The sequence below is a fragment of the Sinocyclocheilus grahami genome, unplaced genomic scaffold, assembly GCF_001515645.1.
Source record: "Sinocyclocheilus grahami isolate Dianchi unplaced genomic scaffold, SAMN03320097.WGS_v1.1 scaffold464.1, whole genome shotgun sequence".
Classification (NCBI taxonomy): Eukaryota; Metazoa; Chordata; class Actinopteri; order Cypriniformes; family Cyprinidae; genus Sinocyclocheilus; species Sinocyclocheilus grahami.
Genome location: NW_015505643.1, coordinates 267,261 through 285,109, shown reverse-complemented (window position 1 = coordinate 285,109; position 17,849 = coordinate 267,261). Strand labels below are relative to the sequence as shown.

Sequence of the window (17,849 nt, the reverse complement as noted above, 5' to 3'; positions counted from 1 at the left end):
GACAGGGAACGTACACGGTTACTAACGGGAGCAAGTACGTCGTTGCTAGCCGTGCTATGTACGCTTCAGTCGAAGTAACTTGAGTGGTGAATGCCCGCTTACTGTACATAGCCAGATGGCTCCGCCCATTCTGGCGGGCTCTGGCGGGCTTTGTCGTCATAGGCTCGTGCAGCTCTGCTGCCGAGCCATTGGTTAGTTTTTTATATATACTGCACAAACCAATGGCCGTGCAGTTTCACTGCGGGATTTAAAAAAGACTTCAGTTCAGGAGAAAAATTTCCCATAGCATCTTAAGCAGACGCAGTACTCATTCCGTATCTCAGGGCACCGAGGTTACGTTAGTAACCGAGTATGCTTCCAAAATTAAATAATTGGCCCCTATATTACCATTGTTCAAAAGCCAAAATAAACTGATATAAAATATTATTTGGAAAATATGATACAATAATTTCCAAAAAGATAACAGCATATTTTATAACACGTTAAATGTATAAACATTCATGTAAAATCTATTTAAAATGTGGGTTTTATTTTTAAAACAAAACAAATTTAAAAAACTGTGATTAATTCTATGCTTCAGATAAAGAACAGTAACCTTTTTAAAATCTGATAAATGTGTTTTGAAAAATATTATGTTAAAAATATTTAATTATGTCAACATTTAAACTTTGACATCTCAAAGTAAAAGGTTGTAAAATCTTTATTTTTCTCCTCAAGTTTTCAGCAGATCCTACAGCAGAAGCCTTTTCTTCTCTTCGGGGTCCCGGGCCCCAGTTTCAAACCCTCTATACTGAGCTAAAAGAGGTGAATCTTTTATTTATGCTCTTTGTATAAACGCTTGCTTGTTTAATGGATCAGTGAAGAGTGAAGTGCAGAGCTCTCACACACAATCACATTCATCTTTTTTATGTTGTGTTTACATTCTTAGCTTTTTCCAAACGATGACTATACACAAACAGGCCGTGACAGAAAGTGTAAGTGGCTTTTTGACAGAGCCACACACAGGCTGCTTAGTGTGTGCAGCTCGTGCTCTGCAGCAGTCCCTCGGGAAGGCAGTTGCGATGAACTGGATGTCAACAGATGCATAAGGGGTTGTCGAAGTTTGAGAACTGCAGCACACCGGTGCGCGCGCAGTGGCCTGCCACGACCACTAGGGGGTAATCGAGGTCTTTCCGCGTTGCACAAACGTGCATCTCGCGGCGGAGCGCAGCTCCCAAATAACACGAGCACAATGGTCAACGGGCGAGACTGAGCGGCAGACAGATGCGCGCTGCGCATACTTACCTAAGGCTTTTTCACATGGCATCCTAAAACTTTGATACATCTCGATTCTAACGCCGCTTGTGTGATTTATGGAACCTCGCAGCATGCTCTCGGTAGCAGCACCTGCTTTTTGGTGAGTGCGAGTCCAGGCTTAATGCAGCGGTGCATGTTTTTTGGGGAGGGGGAGATGGGCAGGTGATGAGAGATCCTGTTGAATAAAGACCCAACGGCGAGCCGTGGCCAAAACTGTCATCCCTCGAATGCGATCACACCTGACTGTTAAGGTGTCATGTTCTGCGTCGATCGAGGAATATCTGGATTCTCTGAGCGAGAGGGAAATTTTTGACAAACCTGGGATTTACATCCTCAGCCATCTCTAGCTTGTCATATTAAGGGTGGAAGCTGAGAAAACATCCTCATATAATTTCCTACGTAAGTGGCTCGAATAATGGAAGGTGGAGTGCATGAGAGGGCTGATAAATTGCGTGCGACGACTGTTTATAATTAATTGTCAAGGGATTTTGGATCAGTAATATCACGCGCTGTTTCCTGTTTCCTTGCTTGGCTGGCCTGTAACAATAAGGATGTGCCATAGTAGTATTATTATTATTATTATCGATATGTAGCGAGAATGGTGACTTATGTCTTGGTTACTGATTACTTTTTTCAAATGCTCTGCTCGTGTCGGTATACATATCCATCACAGTCAACATTACGATGAGCAGTTTGCATTCTACAACACGTTTTTCTTTTCTTTGCAGCTGTTGCTGGTGTCAAGCGGATTCAGTGATTCATTCATAGCCACTGAAGGGGCAGAGGACGGAACAAACCTACACCCCACCCCTCCCTCACAGCGGAGATGGGAACCAGTGATTTCATAGGCGAATAAGGTCTCTACGGCGACCGAGCACCTCAGATAACGGAAAGGAGCCGCTCTCTCCTCCTGCATTAAGTTTCCTTTTGGATTACGCAGGCGCGCGCTAAACGCACATGGATTCTAGAACTGTTGGACACATTTTCTCATAATGATGATTATGATGATGATGTCACCAGAAGCACGTCGCTTCGCTACAGTTGTAAAGTCCAATTACAATAAGTAAAAGTGCACTGAAAGGCCTTAAAGCACTTCCAAAGGCAGCGGACCTACAGTTCCAGTCAAGTGCATTTATGAACTTGCTGAGCCCGTCTTTTGCTCAGCCTCTTCAGCCCATTTTCCATCATTCTGAACGCTTCCTAGTTTGAGAAGATGGAGTTTGCTATGGTGGGCGCGGACAGCGGGGGCTGCAACACCCACCTGCCCTATGGATATGCACAGGCTCGCGCCCGGGAGAGAGAGCGCGAGCGGGAGAGACAGTCTCGCGCAGACGCCGCCGCCGAAACGGTCGGAGAGGGAGGTGGGTCCAGTGGCCATTCCCACAACCACCCGCATCAGAGTCGCACCGCCTCATCAACGAATGCCAACAACAGTAGCGCCGAGACCGCCTCGCGCCCCTCCTCCTCCTCCTCCTCCTCCTCCTCCCAACAGCCGCAACAGCAGCAGCAGCAACACCACGAGCCACCACAGCAACTTCCCAGAGAGCGAAAAAAGCAAAGAGGCGTAGCGCGCTGGAGACGGAACCGCGCGGCACTCGGCGGGGATCTACGCCACTCAGAGTTGGCGCTCCTAGGATCCGAGGAGGACATCATGATCGAGGAGGAGGAGGCGGAGGGCGAGGAGGAAGAGGAGGACAGGGGAAGCAAGAGGTCGAGTTTTGTCTATAACATGGGTGATGAAGAGGAGACGGTCTCGTTAACGGACAGGCGTCCTCAGTCAGGGTACGAAAATGTTTACAATGAGTACGGCTGCTGCGAGAGAGTTGTCATCAACGTGTCGGGCTTAAAGTTTGAAACTCAGCTGAAGACTCTCGCGCAGTTCCCGGACACTCTCCTGGGAGACCCTGGGAAAAGAATCAGGTACTTCGATCCTCTGCGTAACGAATACTTCTTTGACAGGAATCGACCGAGCTTCGACGCCATTCTATACTTCTATCAGTCAGGGGGGCGTTTAAAGAGACCCGTCAATGTGCCGTTTGACATCTTTTCCGAGGAGGTCAAGTTCTATGAACTCGGGGAAGAGGCAATGTTCAAGTTTCGCGAGGATGAGGGCTTCGTGAAGGAGGAAGAGAAGCCGCTGCCCGAGGACGAGTTCAAACGCCAGATCTGGCTGCTGTTCGAGTACCCGGAGAGTTCAAGTCCAGCCAGAGGGATCGCGGTCGTGTCAGTGCTGGTCATCGTCATATCCATCGTCATTTTTTGTTTGGAAACATTGCCAGAATTCAGGGACGACAAAGAATTCCTCAGCCCAGGTAAAAACTCCACACAGGCAGACAATGGATTTACGCCATTCAACGACCCCTTTTTCATCGTTGAGACGGTGTGCATCATTTGGTTCTCGTTTGAGATCATCGTGCGCTTCTTCGCGAGCCCCAGTAAAGCTGATTTCTTTAAAAACGTTATGAACTCCATAGACATTGTCTCTATTTTGCCTTATTTCATAACTTTCGGCACAGACCTCGCTCAGCAGCAAGACAACGGGCAACAGGCAATGAGTTTCGCGATCCTGAGAATAATACGACTCGTCCGCGTGTTCAGGATCTTCAAACTGTCTCGACACTCGAAAGGTCTTCAGATCCTCGGGCACACTTTGCGCGCGAGCATGCGAGAACTGGCGCTGCTCATCTTCTTCCTTGTCATCGGTGTCATCCTGTTCTCCAGCGCGGTGTTCTTCGCAGAGGCGGACGAGCCCTCATCACAGTTCACCAGCATCCCAGACGCCTTCTGGTGGGCTGTAGTGACCATGACCACAGTGGGCTACGGGGACATGAAGCCCATCACGGTCGGGGGTAAAATCGTGGGCTCGCTGTGCGCCATCGCCGGTGTCCTGACCATTGCGCTTCCAGTCCCTGTCATCGTGTCCAACTTCAACTACTTCTACCACCGGGAAACCGATAATGAGGACCAGGCGCCCGTTGTGGAACAACCCCCACCGGTCTGTCCATACTTTCCGGATTTCTTGAGAAAATTCAGAGGGTCCCCATCGGGGTCGTCTTTGGGTGACAAAGCAGCAGAGTACATGGAGATGGAGGAGGGCGTGACAGAATCTCTGTGCGGGGCTGACACGCAGAGCCCGAGCAGAGGGAACGGTACTGACAAAGGCGGAAAAAACAGTTCACATTCCCGAACCCTACAGACAGATGTATGATTATGGAAGAACGATAATTTTCATAAAGGTGACTGCACAAATGAATCAGTTAACAGCACACATGCACAACTTGAAGACATACAGTATGCGCGTGCGGAAAACACAAGGAGACGCTCACACATACATACATGCACTCATTAGGTTCTGGACCTGAGCTGAAACATTTCTGCGATGTGGCTACTTTTGTAGAGAAACATACCCTGTAATCACGTGACAGGCAACGCAAAAACCACCAGCTTTACGTGACGTGGAGAGGTGTCTCTATCTGCCCACCGGTTCATTAATGAAGGCAACAAAAAGGAACTTGCATAGGCACTTTATGAGTTACATTTGTCAGTAATTGTAGGACAACAGGCGAGTTCTTATCTAATGCTATTATGCAATAACGTTTAAATCGTTTGCACTATCATCAATTATGTTATAGTCTCCCAGTTTAATGCAGAGGAAAGAAATGTGTAACGCTGAGGTAGAGAGGGAGGACATTGAAAAACGACTCGATAATCAACATGACTTGCATTATTAATTCATTCGAAATATTAGCAAAAATACGCTGCAGTCTTCTCTGATGAAAACCAATTCAGCTAATAGTGATGAATTATTTTAATATATTTGAATTATTATGATTAATTGGAAAGCAGCATGTTGCGTAACTTAAGGCAATGTTATCTTAAATCCCATTATGACAAACATGTGTCCGCATGACAGTATTCAGTATGTTCTACACTCTGGTTAAAACCCCTTTTAGCACACACCCTGTGTAGTTATTTGTGCATTGTCCACGGTGACTGAAAAGTCATTTATAATCAGTCCCTTTTTTGAGTATTGAAAAACAAATCAGTCATGTTAGTTTTTGTTCATTAGCACAATATTTGAAACACCATAATTCATCCATCATGCGATGCGAGGATTCATTCTTTCTAAGAATCACAGTCACATTATGGCATACCGAGGCCAAAATAACCGGTTCACATTGTCTCACAAAGTAAACACCTTGTACAACAGAGTCAACGACACCATGGCTTGAATGATCAGTTTGGCCTCTGTCTTCAAGTTACTGTCGTGGGAGTATATTTCAAGGGAATGCTTCATGCAACTATTTGTCTTCATCCCTTTACCAAATGACAATGCATCCCTTTATAAAAATGCTGGCGGAAATGTACAGACAGCACTGAAGGGAACATGAACTTGGTGGACTTCATGCACAGCGAGTTCTCGTCCGATTGGAATGCACGATGACCACTGAGCAAGCGCAGTGCTTTGTGGAACCCAGGTAAGCTATTTCGGCGTTAAGATTTTGTTTAGTCACACAGCAATCATGTTGTCATTATTCACGCTCAGTTTTAAGCGGCATTCAGACGTTTACGCATATGCATGGCCCTACTAGTTGCCTGTTATGACTAGGAACATGTGTTCCACGTGATTTCAACAGGCACGTTTTCTCTCGTTTAATAATATATCAACAATGTCTTGAATTGCTTAGCAACAAGGGGCTTAATTGTCAAAGAGACGACTAGCTGTGCTGTGTTCCCTTGGAATCCAAAAATCCTCATTGCTCATTAAGTGTTCCGACTCCGAGCTTCATTTTCTGATGTCATAATAGCTGTCACCGTTTTTTGTAGACCAGATAATTACCATTTAATCTCCAGTAAACCGATATTGTGTCATTAATAAGACATACTCTCAGCACGCGCTACAGGGAGATAACTATGGCCTCCCTCAGTCTGCTCATCTCTCACAACACGATTACTTGGCCAATGTGTACTTGTATAAAATATGCACACTCAATATTAGATTATCATAAGTGCCTTCTGTGTCGTGTCAATCTGGTGCCTTGTGGGCTTGTTACAAGAAAATTGTGTAAGTTGAAGAAAAAGTAACTGACAACTGCCATTTATCAGCTGTTAATGCTGTCACCGCTATAAACTATATGCACACTATGTACAGTGTCCCTTTTCAGAAGCGATCCTCTTACAGTAGATGCACTACTGATAAAGAGTTATATACAGTAATGACATGAAATTACAGGCAACGTGCTCTGTCTTTAAGCAAAAAAAAAAAAAGAAAAGAAAAGATTTTAAGCATATTATTACTGTCTTTATGATATAGTTCAACAGAGGTGATGGAAATCTTTTCATTTAAACAGTGTTTACTTTCTTAATGTGGTCTTATTATGAACAATTCATTAGTGCTTGTTATTTAAAAAGTCTTCACAATCTCACCACATTTTATTATCAAAATGTAATAACTTTATAGCTTGCTTTGAAATGACTTTCCTTTTCTGATGTCACTTAGTCAGCACAGACTATTGGATCATTTTAAACAATCGTCTAATACTCATACTTTGGAACAGGCTTCTATTTGTTAAACCCACATCTAGTAAATTCTAGCTAGATAAAATCAAGTTCTGCTCTACATTTTATTAGTAAATATCATGATCTTTTGGAAATGCATCATATTATAGATGTAAAATGGGTTGTGACTATCTGAATGACTTTCCTTTTCTGATGTCACTTAGTCAGCACAGACTATTGGATAATTTTAAACAATCGTCTAATACTCATACTTTGGAACAGGCTTCTATTTGTTAAACTCACATCTAGTAAATTCTAGCTAGATAAAATCAAGTTCTGCTCTACATTTTATTAGTAAATATCATGATCTTTTGGAAATGCATCATATTATAGATGTAAAATGGGTTGTGACTATCTGTCTGTCTGTCTGTCTATCTATCTATCTATCGTATATATTATTCTTTGACTTATCTTTTATGGTTTATAATGGACTCTAAATGTGCACTATGCAGTTAATCACCATCTCACATATTAGAGAAAGAAATAGTGAATTTCTTTCATTTTTATATGTTATATAGTATACTTATTCACACAAATGCTCTTTGATACATATCTCATGAGATTTTAGCAATGTTAAGGGAGTGGATTGACTGTCCCATTGCACTGAAAGTAAGAAGTGGTATTGAGTAGTTTTTACTAAACCTTTATGTTTGTTGTTGAAATCTGAAATGATATTCCGTGTAAATGAGGATAGTCCTTAAACATTATGGGATCCTGCTTGCTGAGTCATGCAGTACTTTTGCACATATACACGCAGGCACTCATATTCATGATAACCCAGGCTATTAAGCACTCGTTTACAGGTTAATGTTGCATAGCCTGTGGAGAGGTGTTACGCTAGCGCTGTCTCTTCATTTTCTGCTGTAGTTCATACTGGATTGCACCAATACTTCACAGCACTTGTTATTTGCTGTGCTGAACATTTTTAAAACATTTGGTGCTGGCTGTGTAGTAATGGCTGTTGCCCATCTTAAGCTCTTTTAAATTTCCCTGAGCCTAAAAGTTGTTGTTAATGATTCATTGCATCCAAAAGCTGAATCTGCTTCAGCTTCAGAGGATATTTTCTGAAAACAATCTGCTGTGCTGCAGTCTAGGCATTTGTAAAATGGATACCAAACTAAAAGTTGGATTCTTTCTCATACTTTATGGCATCTTTCTCTCAATCTGTCTTACTCTTTTCTTTGTTCCTTCCATTCGCCTCTTCTTCTATAAGGTGGAAGCATATCCCTCCATTTGTGACAGCCTCCTTCACTTCTCTGTAGAACAACTTGTAGAATCACACGCATGTCAGAGACGGAAAAAAACAATGCAATTCTTGTGAGATCAGTGGACTGTACAGTTCGCAATGCATGCTATTTGTGTAGGTCTGCATGTGTGTGCTTGTTTGTCTGCAAGAGCGTAATAAATCAATAAAACCCTTCACCCACATCACCTTCATAAATATCAGACTCAATGCCACGATAAATGGATATTAAACTAGATTTCCTAATATCAATCAGCCATGACTACAAAAGACATTTTGCCATATTGATAGATCAGTTTAACAGCACTCATTCCCATAACACTGGCTCTCTGTAAATATCAAGGCAGTGTGGAGAGCCAGAATAATGTGGCATTAGTCCAACCGAAAGCAATCAGCATCTCTCCACTCAGGGCATTAATTAGCTGCCGTGCGTGATGTGTGTAGTATGACACAGAAGTGTAGCTGGACATGGCTTGATCACCATACCCACACATACATTGGGGCTTGTGCATGATGGGAAAATAAACAGCACTATAGATTAGAAACTGAGTTGTCATAACAGATTTTTCACTCCATAATCCTCTCGTCTTCTCTCTGTACACCCAAGCAGTATAAACAACAGACAGTGTTGCATGTGTTAAAATCAGTTGGGCAGAAAAACACAAGCTAGTTACCCTTATGTAACTTTAAAATTATTGTTGCTGAAGTGTCCTCTAAACTGTTGTTAGTGTCAAGTGCATTGTGTGGCCCCAAGCACAGGTGATGTGATGCCACTGAAAAATTTGCATTACTCCTTGTTCTGTGTAAAGCAATGTTTAACATCTTAATGACATAGAGGTACATGTTCATGCTCAGAGGGGTGCAAACTAGGTTTTTAGGATCACAAGGCTTGCTAGCACCAGTGTATATAGAGAGTTTGGTTTGGATAGTGCCCAGTGGTTTCATTCAATGAGTCCCTCAGCTAAGAAAAAGTTCAGTAAGAGGGTCGATGATGTATAAAAAAAACAGTTTAATGAATCATGTAGTGCAGACATCAAGTAAAATGTGATTTTTACAAATTTTAACTGAATGCATGTGAGTGTACACATCTTGAGCAGTACGGTCCCACATGTGTCCCTGGGAGTACGGTAAAATATGGGATTTTAGAATGTACAGCGACGTCACATAACTGCCAGATTCAAATGTGCTTTCATGCTTTGCCTGGCGCTGAGCTCCGTGCCAGTCATATCTATCACAACTATGCAGTGTTTTCAACCACATAATGTTTATTTTAGGTTTCAGATATTTAAATACAAATAAGTATTAAGGATGCCACACTTCTCAATATAAAATTGAACCATTCTATAAAACATCCACGGTTCAATACGAGCTTGTGAGTTTTTTTTCTTTCTTTTGGTTTTGCATTTAAATAATTTTTGTGCATTTTATTTCTCTCTGAATTAGTTCTGTTTGTGTGTGCCCGTGAGTCTACACGCTGAGATGAGAAAATGCCTCCCATCTTATCCAACAAAAGAGAACATTATAACGTACTCCACAACATCAGTCGAATGTTTGAAAAAAACTTCCTTTTGTGATCGGATGTGGATTCTAATCACTGAATAAGGCAGAAAATATATTCCATACTGCAAAAAAGGCTGTGTTGATTAGCAATGGATTATAAATATACATAATTACTACATTAATTACTATGAAAACACAGAATATGGCTTGAAGAACAGAGATAAAAACTACACATTGTCACAGTCAAGTGTTTATTGTCTTCATGTTTCATCATTCAAAACATTTCTATCTATCTAAAAAAAAAAACGAAGTATGTATTGAACCGTGGGCTACCTGTATTGTCGCATCCCTATAAGTACTAGCAAAACTAGCAATACTGTCATACAATGCTATTGTGGCTACAGTATGTCACATGCAGTGTTGGGAAGGTTACTTTGGAATAGGTTACAGATTACAAGTTGCCCTATTTAAAATGTAATAAGTATAATGCAACACTATTTCAGCAACTATTTCAGTTACTTTATTAAAGTAATGTAACTGATTACATGTGATGACTTTTTCATTACTTTTCTAAATTTCTAATGAATGTTTTCAACTGAACCAGGCAGGGTTAACCTTACAGTATAGTACTCAACACTGATTACTACAACGCTATTACTTATTAAGATTATAAAATTATAAAAATTATAAGAATATTTTAATTATAAGATTTTAATTTTAAAGCACACCCACCACAAAATCAGATTTTAGTACCTCTCTTTACTTTAAGATCATTCTGAGGTTAAATACAGTTTAATAGCTATGATATAGTTTTTGAAATCAAAATTTTGCATAGCAAATATGTCAGGAAACATTGGCATCTAACAATGCCTTGGAAAAAAACAGTTAATCTTAAAAAATAAAGTATATACATAAACCCAAATAGAAAATAAAACAGTTATGGAATAAACATGTGTCCTAAACTCCTGGAACATTGGTGTCTCATATTTTAGAGCAATCAATGCATTTTGGAAAATCAATTAAATCTGTATGCATATGAGTGTGTGTGTACTGGTTTAACTATACTTGTGAGGACCAAATGTCCTCACTTATATAGTGAAAAATCATGATAACCCACTAGTGAGGACATTTGACTGGCCCTCTCTAGTTTAAAGGCTTATAAATCAGCCAAAATATGTTTTTATTTAAATCTAGTGTTTTGCACAAATTTATTTGAGGGGTAGGTTTAAGTATAGGGGTTGGGTTAGCTGATAGAAAATAATCAGTGGAAGTCTATGCAATGTCCTCACTAAAAAAAAAATTAAGATAGTGTGTGTGTGTGTGTGTGTGTGTGAAAATATTCAGATGTAACACCCTTTGTAATAATTAACATTTTCATAAGTAACTGTAATTTAATTACACATTTTTTCTCAGTAACTGTAACAGATTACAGTTACATTTATTTTGTAATTCATTTACGTAACTCAGTTACATGTAACTAGTTACTCTCCAACATTGGTCACGTGGCAAGCATGATGCGTCCCCATGGAAATAATACGGTGGTACCTTAAAAAATCTCACGCCGAGGGGTCAGCTAGAATATTTAAAACTTATGTGTGAAAGGGTTAAATATATTTCTCAAGGTATGTACATTGCATTGTAATCGGAATGAATAATATGTATTCATAAATATAATGTTTTTGGGGAGTTGCATCACATGAAATTTTACAAACTGAACTAACCTTGCCTCGCAATGCAAAGGTCAAATCATCTGATATTTTAAAAGACTTATTGACCTTGACACAGTCCTGAGGCTCTGCAGGGTTCTCTCTATTATATCTTTTCCTTTTTTATGTGTTTTTTCCCCCAGCATGTTTCTGCATAGTTGCACCACATGACTTTGATTTGAACAAAAGCTATGCAAAAATAAAGGAGCAATGAAACATTTATTAAATATATATACGTGTTCTAAAAAATACGAATAAATTATTTTTGTCAAGAATTTCTCTTTTAATGTATTTTTTAAATTTATTATGATATCAACACAGTTGTTTTACCCCTATATTTTTGACTTTATTGGGGTAAAAAAAAATCCCCCCAGCAAAATAAATAAATTCATTTGATTACAGAAATAAAAACATACTTATCATAGAATATATGTTTTCAAGTCACTGTATGTGTAAATTGCATTTCAATGGGCTTTTAAAATAAATTATTTGATAGGACAGAAAATAAGTGTCGCTTCATTGACCCAAGAGCTGACTCAGTAAAAGATTTAGGGCTTCTAACAGAAGGGTCTTTCACCCTCAAGTCATGTCTGCTGAGGTTTATACCGTCATATTTTCCTGGAATACAGACAGAATGACTCTGCACTTGGGTGTGTAAAAGAACAGATTGATGAACAAATATTCCTGTCCTCCCGCTTATATTCCACTAGTACGTTTAAAGCTTAGTTCTATTGTTGTCAGCATATCCATCTTTGACGTGTTTGTTTGTGTGGTTGACTTGTCATGGGCACACACACACACACACACACACACACGCACACACACACACACATTGACAAAAACACTTCCCTTCGGGCTTTAATAACACTCCCGTAGGGCAGGGCACTGGAGGTCAGGACGTGTGTGTTGCTGAGCAGTTCTGTCTTGTTGGGTTGTGTTTCTCTTGTCTGATGGCTTATGCCCGGAGGGTCAGGGTGCATTGTCTGTACTAATAGGACTGACCCCTCTGATGAGAGACTCAAGATGGGACACACGCAATGGGACGCCCTTAACAAACTTCATGACCTTAGCAGAGGTCAGCACATCATGTCTGTCAACTGCATTCACATACAGCATGAAGGAGAGCAAGTGATTGAAAAAGCAATCAAAAGACAATTCCAAAAGCTCCTGAAGCTATTTAGAAAATTATTCTTAGGACAGCCTCCTCCATTAGTGTAGTGTGTGAACATGCAATTACAGGTGTTCCTCTTCAGCTGATTTGCCATTTTATGTCAAATTATATTTGTACATTATGTGCAGTTCCTTAGCATAGTCCATAGTCCTTTTCATTTGACTGACATATGCTTGAGAAAACACGTCAGACTGATAATGCTGAAGGAATAGGATATGCAATCCAACTGAATTCTGCTCAGAGTAAATCACAGTTCTCAAGATATTGTGGGAAAAATTACTGATGCTTCAGGACTGCAAAATATGATAAACAGTACAATCTGAATATCACTAGATGCCACTAGATGTTTGAATTTTTTGTCAGTTTTGAATAAGAATAAAATACAGTAATTAAAATAAAAAAGAGAAACACTGAAGGCAATCCCTAACAAAGACATTTCTAGCATGCATAACATCATTATATCATCATCACAATTGAACTTAGCCTGTGCTACAAAGTTTTTGGAACAGGAGAGATCTCAGAATCCTATTCTCAATATCTCAGTTTTAATGGATCTGTTCATTTTTTATACATGTAGTTATTAGGGTTGATTTTATCAATTATTTTATATGATTCTTAAAAGACATCCCCTAATGTATTTCAAGCAAGACAGTCCTGTTGAAAAAAAAACAGCATATTCTGGTTAGGTATGTTTTGAAGCATGGCAGCTGGCTTGAGCTGGTTAAAGCTGGTCCTTAGTTGGTTATAAGCTGGTTATGAGCTGGTTCTGAGCAGGAGCTAGTTGTTTAGGACCAGCACATGACCAGCTTAAACCAGCGAAGAACCAGCTCATAACCAGCTTATAACCAACTAAGGACCAGCTTTAACCAGCTCAAGCCAGCTGCCATGCTTCAAAACAGGTATGTTTTTCAACAGGGATAAGAGATGGACAGACTTTTTCACACTATTTATTGCACCAAAAGTAACTTGAAAGGAAAATAATTTTATACTAAACATAATAGGCTACTTAGAACACAGCAAATAATTTAATAAAACAGTATGAACTGAGATGGGGAAAAATACCAATCAATATATAATAACATCTAAATAAATGAATGTAAAATAACCTGTCTTCTTTTAGTTATATTTGGGTTACCTTTAAGCCACTTCAATAATATCTTGATACCTTTATATTACCAGTAAAATTGCACTGTCTGTATTTTACAGATAATGATAAAGTTTAAAGTCATTTTTTTCTGCTTTTAAAAAGTTAATAGTAGATGTGAAATTTTTTTAATAAAAGCTGATTTATTTTACATACAGTGGGCCACTTTATGGGGCAGACATATTAAGATTACATGACCAGCCAAATATCACTCGCTTTACCAAGGTAACCCTACTAAGACACTTGTAGAATAAATGAATGTCACTGACTGCAAATAGGACAATTCTGAATGCACATTTAAATGCATTTTTTTCAGTAGTGGCCATTGCAATGAGTTGGTTTACCAACTGAATCACACCTGTTTGAACACACCTGTTGCAGTTATGTGGCAGCGTGATGATTTGTTACAGCCCTAGTTATTAGTTGCATTGCTGCAAAGACACATTTCCCAAATGCATAAGATCGAAACATACACCGATTCAGTTTCTTGTCCTTCCTTGTCAAGTTATTCAACCATCCATTCCCACCAAATTACACCATCTTTCAAGATGTGACATTGTAGTGTCCTGGGGAGGTACTGTGGCCTTGCTCTGCATTATAGTCTCCAACTACTAACCAAACGTTTAATGTAGATTTGCTTGTGGAGGACCATCACAGGGACCTAAACCTGTTTTAGCAAAAAAAAGCTTTCTTGTAATTCTATAAAAATGTATTTGTTGCTTTGGTGATGTAGTCCTCAAAGAAAAACAGTTCTGAAAGACATTTTGCTTTACAAAATATAGTTTAATGGCTGAGGCACAGGCAAAGTGAAGTGACAATGATATATGATAATGTTATGAAAATCCCATCCAGCTTTACAATGTGGATGTAATAAGATGACATCATAACCAATCACCTGACATGGCGTTTATATTGAAGCTGTTTTTGATTCTTCCCATTGTAAGTGCAAGATGTGTTTACAGTAATTAAAACTACACAGAAACAAAGTAATACGTCTAGATTAATCAACTCACAAAATGAGAAATGCATTCAATTAAATCAAATCATTGATGTATTTAAATGACTGTTGTATTTTATCTTGACTGCTTGTATGCAATCTCTGTCAAAGTGTGTCTGCAAACTTTACATATTAATTCACATAAATCTCATTCCATACAGGCAGACAGATGAGGCCTAGCAAAACGATTGACTTCCCCCTTGTTGTTCTGTCTGCAGGAATGGAGGGAGAGTTTTTCTTTCTTTCCATTCTCTCTCCATCTCTCTCTCTCTCCCAGCCTCTGTATAGCTATAGAGCTATCTTAGTTTCGGGGCGGAAATGTTAATGTTGCCATGGAAACCTTAGCCAAGATCTATTTTACGGTACTAGCTCCAGAGTTAAGTGTGTGTATGTAAGCGAGAATTAGCGAGAGGACTTGCTTTTTGCTTGATTGAAACAATGTTTTCTTGCATTTTTTTTTTTTAAGTTTTGCTCTAACTAGATGATTAGTGTTAGATGATTCAGCATAAGCAGAGTTACTTTTGTGCAGAAATGTTTTCACTGAAGGAGGCTGTGAATGTTTATTTTGAAGGCAGTGAATTAAAAAAGGCATAAGCTTGATTAACTTTTGATGTGACTTGATTTTAATAAATAGCAGTATGTTAATATAAAAAAAAATTCTATAAATATTATAGTATTGATTTCTTGTTAAAAGCGTATTAGTGATAAAACATCAAATGGAAATTAAGTTTGAATTTACATTAGAAACAAAGTGTCACTGCTTGTATGCGGAAAGTGGGGTATGAAGCGACATATACTGTGTCCAAAATTAACTTCTTGACAACTGCCAATAAATAGTGGATTTAGAAGACTCCGAAATTTTAAAATTATGGAATTAGTTGTTTTTTCCATGCATATGTATGGCAAACAGTGAAGGTCATCGTGTCACTCACAGCATCAAATATTGGCCAGTCTCTACTCTCTATGTGAAATTCTGTCTCTCATAATAAAAATAGTCATTTTGGTGGCTTAATGCAAGTAATGTCACTAATGCATCACAACATGCAGTTCAGTAAAAACAAAAACGTACTTGTTAGAAGATGTGCAGGACAAGACAGTCACTTAATGAGCTTATTTTTTTATGGTCAAACAGAATATCTGTGTCCGGAAAGATCACACTTGATGATAAGTCACTTTAGTAGAGTGCTTGCATGTGTTTCATTTGATTCATTCACAATGTCACTTACATCAAGTAGAAATCAGCTAGAGTTTAACTATCATTCTTGGCATCAAAACATAACATCATTTTGTTACAGCTCCTAATAAAGCTACCAGTCAAATGCCAAGAAAATAAATTAATTTACTTGCCAAAGTCAGATTTTTCTTACATTTGGCACATGGTGAGAGTTAATTTTGATCCCTGGGCACATATATATATACACGAAAGGTATGTTTACACAGAACTGTTTGATGAGCAGAAGGGACATAAATACATTTGCAGAGTAATCACTATTGCGTAAAACAGTGCATCACATGCAGAGTTTTTGTCATGAGGAAAATATAGAAAAATACATATTGGTTGTCATAGCAACAGCAAAGTTTAAGACACAGAACGAGAAAGGTAGATTTCTACACCATTCTATCCACAACGATCATTTTAACAAAAGTCCCTCACACTCCATCTCTCATGCTGTGTTCTCTCGCTCGGTTACCTGGGTGTTGTTTATAGTGATTCCATATTCATTGCAGTGCAGCAGATGCCACAACTCGGCTCATGATATCTCTGCTGCTCCCTCAGGCTTTGCTGCATGCAACATGTGGAGCACAAGTGCTTTCCTGCTCCTTACTTCTGGAGAGAAGGCTAGATCCCCAAGCACAGCTCATCATGGCAGTTGCTGCCCTCTTTCTACATGGATTTTGACAAGTTTCTCCATGTCACTTAAATAATGCAAACTCTCTTGCCTCAGCTTTAACACAGTTAACCACAGTGACACCGTGTGTGTGTGTGATTTGTGACTGCGTGTTTTGTTCTGTATGATCTGACTTTCACCCATAGCGATAAAGCATTACAATTGGCTGATTTGTGTAATATAGATAATTGAGGACTTTTAATACTAATACTATCAGGAATAGGAAAATTTTAAAGGGATAGTCCACCCAAAAATGAAGTCTTTCACCATTTACTCATCTTCATGTCGTTCCAAACCTGTATGATGTTCTTCAGTGGAAATATTTGAAGAATGTTGGTAATAGATTCAGTTCCCATTTACTTTTATTGTGTGTATATATATATATGTATATATTGTGGCAGGAGGAGCAAAGACAGGCACAGTGGGTGTGGCGTCAGGCCTCGGAGCAGTGGCAGCTGGTCAATAGAGGGCGCTGGGGCGCCGCCCCCTCCAAGTTAGCCTGGGAAGAAGCCTACTTCAACATGTTAAATATAAGTTAAATATATATTGCAAAATAATCAAGAAATTGCATTATTTAGTCATACTATTTGACTGGTAGTCATGTTAGCACCTATATATATAAAAAAAAAAGTTAGTTTGTTTTGTGTATGCGGGGCGTAACCCACAAATGGGTGTCTATTAGGTCCGTAAACTTTTGAAACACATGTGACTTGAGGCTGAGCTCTAATTGGCTTGGTTTAGATTGTCCTCAGGGCACAGAGGATTTTACAAAAAATCATTTCACTGGACATTCAAATGAAGAAAATAAATAAATAAATAAATACGGATCATGGAGCTTGGGCGGACTTGGCTAGCTGGATGCGATGTAGGTCATGCCTTTTATTGTTTTCCCTGTTTGTTATTCCAAAGTTCTGTAACCGAAGCATTGTGGACAACGACACAATGCAGTTTAACTTGAGGCGATCATCGCGGTCCAAGCACAATGGCTTGTGTAGATTATATAGTTATCCAATGGACATGTCTCTTTTCGAGTAAAATATGACTTTATGGTAGTATTATTATATGCACAATATTAAAATAGATAAATAATATAGTGTCCCTTCTTCAATTGGACATACATTTAGTCATGTCTGACAACTTGACAAGTATGTTGTCAATACCATTAAAATTAAGATTAAAAAAAGATCTATAAGTATTTAGGAAATTGCAGTTTTTGCATACTTATTATATTGGGCTTTATTAAACTTTATGAAAATATAATGGATTTATATGCAATTTTAAGTCAATTTATTGAACAATTTTCACAGTCTTTAAACTGAGATCTTAAAGGATTTGATATCCTGT

The 17,849-nt window shown here is 39.1% G+C and overlaps 1 protein-coding gene across 4 annotated transcripts in view; it reads left to right on the top strand.

Moving 5' to 3' along the window:
* The first annotated feature begins 1,207 nt into the window (after positions 1 to 1,207).
* LOC107553071 (potassium voltage-gated channel subfamily A member 1-like) overlaps positions 1,208 to 17,849 on the top strand; it is a 59,732-nt gene continuing 43,090 nt past the window's right edge. The window contains exons 1-2 of one of the 4 annotated variants that reach the window (XR_001604927.1): positions 1,208 to 1,396; positions 2,025 to 5,774. Coding sequence is in view for 2 of the 4 variants with exons in the window: in XM_016235160.1 (XP_016090646.1) it covers positions 2,510 to 4,504 (1,995 nt within the window). In the remaining 2 variants the exon portion in view is untranslated. Of the gene's footprint in view, positions 1,397 to 1,597; positions 1,696 to 2,024; positions 5,873 to 17,849 lie in introns of those variants that run through there. The other 3 variants (XR_001604926.1, XM_016235160.1, XM_016235159.1) reach the window with 3 other exon arrangements.